Source organism: Cryptosporidium sp. chipmunk genotype I (assembly GCF_004936735.1).
Source record: "Cryptosporidium sp. chipmunk genotype I strain 37763 chromosome Unknown contig_13, whole genome shotgun sequence".
In the NCBI taxonomy this organism is placed as follows: Eukaryota; Apicomplexa; class Conoidasida; order Eucoccidiorida; family Cryptosporidiidae; genus Cryptosporidium; species Cryptosporidium sp. chipmunk genotype I.
The window spans coordinates 167011-176187 of record NW_027125626.1 but is presented as its reverse complement, the minus strand read 5'-3'; the positions used below and the strand labels follow the sequence as shown (position 1 = coordinate 176187).

Genomic DNA, 9177 nt, shown 5'->3' with positions numbered 1-9177 from the left:
AAAATAATAAATAATATTTAAAAAAAGTGAGTAGGCCTTTCTAACTTAACATTAAATTTCCAAAGATAGAAATTGGAGATAATTGTGGGCAATTTCAAGGAAGGAAATATATATATATATATATATATATATATATATATATAAGAGTATTAGACTATTCAGGGTATTTATATATACATACGCATATTGGAAATATTTCAGACATTTTTTTAAGGTACATAAACCATAAAGTTGGTTAATAAAAAGAGAGTTTGGATTTAAGTAAAAAAAACAAAGGAATTAACGAGTATATAATACAAATAAATCTTTTTTTCTAAAATAGACTTTTCTTTATCAAATCCCAGTCTAGAGAATCTCAATTCATTAAAGAGTCTTTTTAACAGATTGTTCTCAAGAAGACATATCCGAGATTTACTAAGTTAAGATATTAAGTTTTTTTTTGAATATATATATATATATATAGCCTAAATTATTATGAAAAATTAAAATTGACAAGTTTTGAATTTTCTCAGATTGTTACTATCATAAAAATAGTGATAATAGTAATAATTTGAATAACTAAGGTTTTGATGAATAACAATTCCATACCAAAATTGATTTTTCAAATCAGTAATTAATAGGTAAAATCAGTAGAAAATGATTGGTGAGTCAAAAATTGACGAGGAATTATTATTCAAAGAACAATCTATAATAGAGTCAGAATGTTGTTTTACCGCAGAAAATTCCAAACAAGTTGGAGTTAAATCAAAAATTGAAGATGGATTTCATAATGAACTAGTTTTTCATAAGTTGAGGAGTGATAGTGAAAGTATTATACAAAATTTTGATCAAATTCAGGTATTTTCTCAGTCTAATATGGACCGGGTAAATTCTCAAAACTATTACTTAACGACAACAGCTAGTAGTGGCGATCAAGCCACTGATCAGTGTAACCCGGCTTTTCCTATTAGAGAATTTGAAGAATATAAAAAGTTCAAGACTGAGTTGAATTCATATCCAAATGAAGTACAAACTTGTGAAAGTGATAGAAATTTAATTAAATTAAAGATAACCAAGTTTAATTCAGTAATTAAAGAAGACAAGGAAAAACGTAAAGTAATTGTAGAATGGTTAAATAATAATGAGTGGTCTTGTAAACAATGGAGTTGTAAGAAGTTTGGTAAAGAAGGAGCTGCAAAGAGAGCAATTCAATTCTTAGAAAAGATACATGGGACCACAATCAACTGTTCACCTGAGGGGTTTTATTCTACTCTTTTGAAAATTGGATCTATAGAAAATAGTAAATCTTGTTCTAGAAGAAAATCAGTGGATTGCTCTGATAGGAATGCAAACAAAAATTCGAAGGTAAGTCAGGGCGCTGAAGTCCATAAATTTGGCTCTTCTTTGGTTTCCTCTTCCAATAATCCCTCTTCGTCTTTGAAGTTTCACCTAAGCCAGAATTCTCACGAACCTCAAACAGTCAATTTAATTCAAAAGATTATGTTACTATTCTCATCTCTCGATTCCAATTTCTTTAATCGACTTAAAGAATACGATAGCAGAGATCTTGAGTGGGAACAACTACATTCAAACTGTAGAAAACAACTAAGAAGCTTGGTACTCGAGCATACAAGAAACAAAAAGTTCTCACTTGAAGAGTACGATTTGATATTTAGTCAAACTACCCAGATGCTTGGGGTTGACCAGGCTGAGGGTGATGGCTATCACTTCGTGGCTAGAGGTATATTTGACTCCATCTTTGGCGTGAAAACTGTCAAAGAAGTATTAAATAAAACAATAAGAAGCGACTTACAGCTCTTCTTTGCGGTAAAAGACATCATCCAAATTATTAATATGAGTGGAGCAGAAGAAATTGACATCCAAAAGAATGAACTCAATTTAAGCCAATGGGACAAGATCATTGAAAATGTCTCCAGAATCAATGATGATCTGAATTACTTATTAGAAGGAGGCCTTGTCGGGTATTCTTCTATAGCCTGTACAAACTATGGAAATGGTTTCTTTCAATTTAATTGTAGAAATGTTTCAAACTCTCAATCAAAGATGAGCTTTAATACAATGATCAATCACAAAAAGTCATGCATGAATTTAATGCATGTAGATATCCAGGAAAATGGATACAGATCTGTATATCCAAATTATAACGAAAGAAGAAGGATTGGCACAAGGTTGCAAGGAAAAGTCCAAAACCTGGACAATTCCGAACTTTCTGGTAATTCATCTTTAAAATTACTGGAATCAAACTCAATTCTTAGCAAAATTCCTGGACTCAATGGAAACCAAATTGAAACTTTTCAAGGCGGGAAACATTGCATGCAAATGTCAAACGGTATTTATACTTTACTAGATATAAAATATGGTATTAAAGGAGGACAAAGTAAGGAGATTTTATGCGATATGTTGAGACATAACAAAGTTTGTTATGATGATAACAAAGATAGCAGTAATTATAATAATATTGAAAACCTTAACTTTAACAGGAAATATATTGATATTGGTGAAAAACAAAATCAAGTATTAGAAAAAAAGATTTTAAGAAAGAGAAGATACACCCATGATTCTGAAAGCGCTAGTAAGATTCAAAAACTGGATCAAGAAAAAGTAGACTTACAAGCAAGCAAGATAGAATGGTGGAAGAAGCCAAGGGGGTGGAAAGTGACTTACTATAAGCAGGGTCAAAAGTTTTCTCAAGTCTTTAAGGTTTCATTGAATTCTACAAATATGGAGAGAGAAGCTCAATACAAGCTTGCTTATAACTTTTACTTATCAACTCAGGAACAGAATAAAAAAGAGGTTCAAACAAATAACGAAAATGATAACACTATGAATAATTTAAGTTGTGGGGCCAGTCATATTAATTTTGGAAATATTATTGACAATAATACCGATAAGTTAGCATCTTCTAATTTCCCATATTGTATTCCAAAAATATTTAATGCATCAAATTTGATGCAAATATTCAATATAACTATGAATTCAAGAAATATTTCTTCAAATAACGTTCCAGTTTTTGGGAATATTTTACCTTTGAATTTCTGTTTGCCTCCTTTATTTGGGAGCTGCAATCCTACATTTTATGGTATTGGAGTGAATAATGGCTCTAATGTACAAAATAATGAGGCATTTAGCCATGCAAGCATGGAAAGTCACCCTGGAGTATATTCCTCTACACAACTGCCATACCAAGCCTTTCCATCTTTTATTCCATCCATAAATCCACTGATGATACCTTTATTTCCTTCCATAATACAAAATAATACAAATCTAAATACAGAATGGACTAGTTTTGTACCTAGTTCTAAAGACTCAACACCTGACAGTAATATAATTAACAACATAATGGATTGTGTGGAAGAAAAAGGTACCTAAATATAATATTATACATGAAATTATATATTAATCAATCCAAGAGTTTGATACTGTTGAAGTAGTTCATCGTACTTTAAGTATTCAGTATCAGTCATTTGATTAATTATATCGTCATCAATTTCAGTGATCTTAAAAACTTTATCTTTAATAGCAGAAACCGAGAAAGTTGGCTCTTCGATTTTAGTAGGAGACTTCGTGGAAAAGCTGGTTATAAGAGGTGCATGGTGATTGGATTCCTGTCCAGTGCCTTTTATACTATCAGTGGCGGTATTAGAAATGCTATTATTGGTAATTTTTGTAGTATTGGTATCAATTTGACAGCTCCTAGAAAGGTTCATAGAAGAAAAAGTATTGGAAGACTCTTGTTTGACAGCAGTACTATTACCAGAGAGCTTGGAATGACGACTACTAGAAGTTCCAATGATTGAACTTGTAGATTTGGCGGACATTTTTATTCCAAACTTTACCTTTGAAATTGTACTTTGGGGAAGTGTCTGAGGAGAGGATGATGATGATGATGAAATTGATGAAGACGAGTTTGAGTTCTTCATACCAGATGATGGCTGATTAATACTCACGTTAAAGTTACTTTGGTTGCTATAAGGGGAAGAAGTATTATCTATTGAAATGGGGGTAGAAGTTTCATTAGACGAATTCTTAGTAGTAGTTTGATCATCCGGTATTTTGCTATTAATATTGCCATCATTCTCAATGCTATTAAGGAATCTTGTTTTATTAAAATTGGCATCATTCTTGCTTTGATATGGAGGGAATACAGGAATGTGCATATTTTTTACAAGTTCTAAAGAGTTGAAGAGAATTTGAAGTTGTGATCTGATTCTTTCAGCTTTGTCTTTGGCAGCATTTCTAAAAGAAGCAGAATCAACCGATTTAAGTTTCTCGTTGCAAAATCTACATAAGAATAACCCATCTTCTGGATTTAAATCTAATGATAAGGCCTCAAGCGAGGAATACTTGGCATTACATCTATTACAAACTAATTCATCGAGATTCACAGCATCTTTGATTTCTTGATCAATTTCATGAATAATTGTAGTATATTGCCATTCAACAACAGCAGGTAAATATGGATTAATCCTATAAAAGGATGGACCAATTCTGTTAGAAGGTAGTCCAGTATTGCTATTGTTATAATATGTAGAATTGGACCCAGATCCTCCTTGGCTTGAAGAGTATTTACTTTCAAGATCTGTGGAAAAGTTTAGAGTGCCGCTATTAATGAAGCTATTTTTATTTGAAGATTGATCAGAGCTTGAATTATGACTCTGAGATCCATCATTCGATTTCTGATCCTTAACAACGATCAGATCTTCTTCTAGTTGTCTTAAGGCTTCTCTAACCTGTCTATCAGATAAGTTTAATTTGTTGGCAAGATCTCTATCTGTGAATGACTTTTGTTCTCTAATTAAGCAATCTCCAACAATGATTGCCGGGGAATCATGAAATAACCTCAAAAGAATCTGTACAAAAGTTTTAAAGTTTTCCGGGTTATAGGGAAATTTTTGGGTATCATGGTTGTTTCTGTTTGGATGCGAGTCTTGTTTATTCATATACAAGTAGAATAATGTACTTTAGTATGGATATATAATATGTTACAACAAGCTATTAATGTATAGTAAATCAATAAAGTTAAAGTTAGTTAATATATTATTGCAACATTAATCAAATTAAAAAAAAAAGTGGTTAGTCAAACCTTTATTTAATTCTTCTAATTAATTTAATACCTTATTAATATTAAAAGTTTCAAAAATGTTAGCTTATATATTTATTGGCAAACCAAAATGATTTCTACCAGTAAAATTGGTACTCCTATAAACGATCACCTGCTTCTATAGCTTTCTACTTTCCTTACTCCACTCCTTTCTCCTGTAAATAACAATTAAAAAAAAATTACTTTTAGTTAATTCTTCTACGATCTTAAATATTCGATACCCATTAGGCGCTAAAAATTTGGCGCCTAATGGCCAAAATATTTAGATAAGAGCAGGGTAAAAAAGAAATATAGCAAGTGAAAATATAAATTAAGCTATCTTTTCTTGTACATGCAAGGTTTAAGTAATTTGGGATCAATATAAAATTTGTTTCCATGATAGAAATTAGGAAGTGGTAGATTGGCAAGTTTGAGGGACTTAAGGTTTCTGGAGACTCTGTGAATCCAATAAAGTTTAAGCCCATATTTATATTTGAGGCTTGAAAAATAGTGCCTGTTTTTTCTTGAAAAACGACTGAAAGCTAAGTTTTGTATATAAGTAGGTAAGCTTGTGGGTTGATTGGCAGAAGGCAATTTCTTTCTAAATATAAACAAAGTAAAATAGTTGGTAAGGTTGGTGGGATCTTGGACTAGCTCAAGATGAAGTTGTTTTTGTAGACTTGATACAAAAGATTGGGAGTCTTCAATTCTTGATGATACTTCTGCGATAATCAGAATTCCGCCATCCTTGAGAGCTCTACATGCTTCTTTGATGAATAAAGGCCAGTCAGTACCCATAAGACTAAGACAAAATACTGCTAAATCTAAGACTTTATAGCTTAAAGGTATATTTTTCATATTGCAAATAGTGATATTATATTTTTCAGAGATTTCTTTGGGGCAATTTAGATCAAAAGAGTAGACTTTGTATCCTTTAATATGACCAAAAGTTTGGCCTATTTTGGCTGTTCCACATCCAAAATCTCCAATAATCTTAAGATGTTTATTCTTTGAAATATAACTAATTATAACATCCAGAGGGTCTAGAGGCCAAGATTTCTTTTGAATTTCATAACCTTTATGGTAGTTCTCGAACATATTACCATCCTTAATATATTCGCTAAATGCTTTTTCGCTATTGCTAGTATACAGAAACTCATTAATCTTTCTAAATAAACTTCCTTGAAGTCTGGTTGAAACTATGTTGTTTCCACTATTTTCAATTAGTAGAGGACAAGTATTTGCAGTTAATTGATTATTTGTTTTAATTTTAGAACTCTTGCCTTCATTATGAATTGTTTTTTTACTTCCACAATTACTAGCATGAATATTACTAGGTTGAACAACAATCTCTAAAGCATCTTGTTTCTTAATACCAATACTTTTGGGATTTGAAAGCCCTGTCCCTTTTATTGGCTTTGTACCTTTGCTTCGAATGTTTAACATAATGGTTTATGGCCGCGTTTACTGACAAATCAACCAATTTTTCCAGCTTTAACACTTTTTTCTTGCTTTTTTTTTCGAGACCGGGAGCTCTATAATTAATTAAACTCTTTTTTAATGCGCTTTGATTAAAGGGACTTCACTCCACTTCTCTATTCCACCTTCTACAAAAAATGTTCAAACCGACTCAACTTCCCTATCAATTGTTCTTTAAGTGTTCCAGATTTCATAAAAAACCTGATATTCAACACTGTTCCAACTCGCATCAGTATTCTCTTCTGATTCATTTATACACATTAGTAGCCAACCGTTAGGGCGGGGAGACTCGCCCGCCCTAAAAAAATGCATGTTTACCGAACAGGGGTATTAGGTAAAGAAAAAAGCTACGCAGTTCTTCTCTTTTTATGAGTAGATGAAGAAGGTGAGCCAATATTTGAGCTTAAAGAGGAAGATCCATTGGATAACTTTTCACTGTATTTGGGGCTGTTTTGCAGGGGTTTGAAGAAGTTGCAGTTTGAAAAGTCACTCAAGTTAATTAAGGATCCAAAAATTTCGGGGTTTGATTTAATGGTAGATATATAGCGTGACTCAGAGATTCCCCAGAATTTTCTGGAGTCTTCTGATTTGGAGAACTTGTAACAGGGGCATTTCGCTTTAAAGCTATCAGAATGTGCAATTTTCTTTGAAGGTAATTCCCAATGAGGCGACATATTCATTTCATTGACAAGTATATTATAGGCGGGAATAGGGAAGAATTGGATGTGTTCATCCAAGATAGAAACGAGCTTACCGCTGTTTTTTCTTTTCTTATCCCCATTATCGTAGCTCCATTTGAGTGCATGAATAAAAACTCGACCAATTGAAAGCCTAATCAGCATTTCAGATATACTGTAAGGGAGTCTTCTCTTGCAAAACATCATTCTGATCGCTCTTTCATTATCATCTACAAGCTCAATCACTGCTCCCAGAACTGGTTTAAAGTTTAGGGTTTTTCCTGGCCCAACCCCATTAATCGGCTTTGCTATTATAAAGATGAACCCACAAATGTTTGGATCATTTAAAAGTCCTATAACTTCTTCAACTACCTTGCTATCTTTGTCATTCAAATCCAGTTTATGAGAAAAGCTTTTTAATAGGTTCTCATCCAAGCTCTCGATATTATCAAATATTAAGTTAAAAACATTATCCTCATTCTTGAAGATATTCAACTCTTTTCTGTACTCTTCAATTTTGTAAGAAAAACTTCTATAAATCTTCTTTTTGATCCCATCCCTAGTGTTCTCATTCTTATTTAAGGGTAAATTTAGCAGAAATGGCCTCAGCTCTAGCTCGGGAAATAGTTGATCTCCAATACTTAATACATTCCTATAGTTAATATCAAGCATTATTTCCACCTTAGATCAATTTTAATTTCTATATTCAATAATTAAAGTATTATAGTAGCTCTTCCATAAACCCATACAAGTTCATACATCCTTTTACACGTATAAATTTTTATTACAGTTACCTCCCAGTTTTAATTACTCATCCAGACGTGAGATTTGTAAAGTTTATGACCTATTCTTACAATTTAAATAATTGCTCTAGTTCATATTAGCTTTTTATTCCTGGGTTATTTTTCTTTTTAAAAGTTATTCACGACTAGAAATGAATAATTATAGCCGGGACTACTCACAGATTTCTTGATTAATAGAGCTGAAGCTATTGTCTATTTCTTACAAAATTCTGCTCCTATTTTATTGTACTCGATTATTGCTAACAATTTTACTTTGACTTATTATTTTCCCACTATTTTTATTTTTTTACTTTTAATATAAAATAATAAATACTAAATAATTTCCCGCCACTGGCGCCAACATGCAATTATTAGTAGTATATAAATTAAAAGTATTTGGTGATTAGATAATAGGAAAAGAATAAGTTCGTAATCAGCTACCTGGACAAGATCTCTCTTTTTTCAATAACTATAGTCTATATCTTATGTGAATTTCCCGGGACTGAATTGTTTTCTAGAAGAAAAAAGCATAAGAGAAAACTAGATCATAAAAGGCATGCAATTTTTGGCCTGGAAAAGTTACCTGAAATAACCTTTGTAGTGAGTATGACTCACGAAATACACAGAAATATGGAGATCTGCAATTGGATTAAGAATATTGAAGTAGGGGTTTTGGCTGCAATCGAGATCACAAGAAACAGTATATTAGAAAATGGCAATAATAAAGACTTTAATATTATGGATGAGTATGATAAGTTATATAGCAAGATTGAGACTTTGTGTAGAGATCAGAAAGAGTTTTGTGAATGTATCTTGGAAAATTTATACAGAGATGCGGATCATATAGAGGGAGCTGAAGAATTTCAGGATAAAATGAAGTTGGAAAAAATTACTCAAAAACTTGAAAATAGTAAAGAATACTTAAAAGAATGTATAAAATGTGAATTACAGAATATCAACTATATAGATACGTTAAGTATAATGTGGAGGTATTCATAATGTCTTCAGATGAGAATGCTAGCCATTCAAGTTCTTTTCTAATTAATATTTGTGCCTAAAGTCCAATGAATAAATATAAAGGAAGAATTGAGCAATCTTTTATACCTGGAAACTGCCTCTTTTCTTTAATTTTGGAGCCTTTCCAGTTAGCTCAAAGTGC

At 31.8% G+C, this 9177-nt stretch overlaps 5 protein-coding genes across 5 annotated transcripts; 2 read left to right on the top strand and 3 right to left on the bottom strand.

Moving 5' to 3' along the window:
- Positions 1-636: 636 nt before the first annotated feature.
- On the top strand, positions 637-3369 carry ELE39_000588 (uncharacterized protein; the record flags this gene model as incomplete). Its single annotated transcript, XM_067343628.1, has 1 exon — positions 637-3369. One exon carries the CDS (start codon positions 637-639, stop codon positions 3367-3369), a length of 2733 nt encoding a protein of 910 aa, XP_067199269.1.
- Positions 3370-3389: 20 nt separating this feature from the next.
- ELE39_000587 (general transcription factor IIE polypeptide 1 GTF2E1) lies at positions 3390-4940 on the bottom strand (the record flags this gene model as incomplete). The annotated part of the gene is made up of 1 exon (XM_067343627.1): positions 3390-4940. The coding sequence occupies one exon, from the start codon at positions 4938-4940 to the stop codon at positions 3390-3392; it is 1551 nt and encodes a 516-aa protein (XP_067199268.1).
- Positions 4941-5416: 476 nt separating this feature from the next.
- Positions 5417-6526, bottom strand: ELE39_000585 (Rrp8p like methyltransferase involved in rRNA processing; the record flags this gene model as incomplete). Its single annotated transcript, XM_067343625.1, has 1 exon — positions 5417-6526. One exon carries the CDS (start codon positions 6524-6526, stop codon positions 5417-5419), a length of 1110 nt encoding a protein of 369 aa, XP_067199266.1.
- Positions 6527-6906: 380 nt separating this feature from the next.
- On the bottom strand, positions 6907-7908 carry ELE39_000584 (uncharacterized protein; the record flags this gene model as incomplete). The annotated part of the gene is made up of 1 exon (XM_067343624.1): positions 6907-7908. One exon carries the CDS (start codon positions 7906-7908, stop codon positions 6907-6909), a length of 1002 nt encoding a protein of 333 aa, XP_067199265.1.
- Positions 7909-8624: 716 nt separating this feature from the next.
- ELE39_000583 (uncharacterized protein) lies at positions 8625-9017 on the top strand (the record flags this gene model as incomplete). Its single annotated transcript, XM_067343623.1, has 1 exon — positions 8625-9017. One exon carries the CDS (start codon positions 8625-8627, stop codon positions 9015-9017), a length of 393 nt encoding a protein of 130 aa, XP_067199264.1.
- Between the last annotated feature and the right edge of the window lie 160 nt (positions 9018-9177).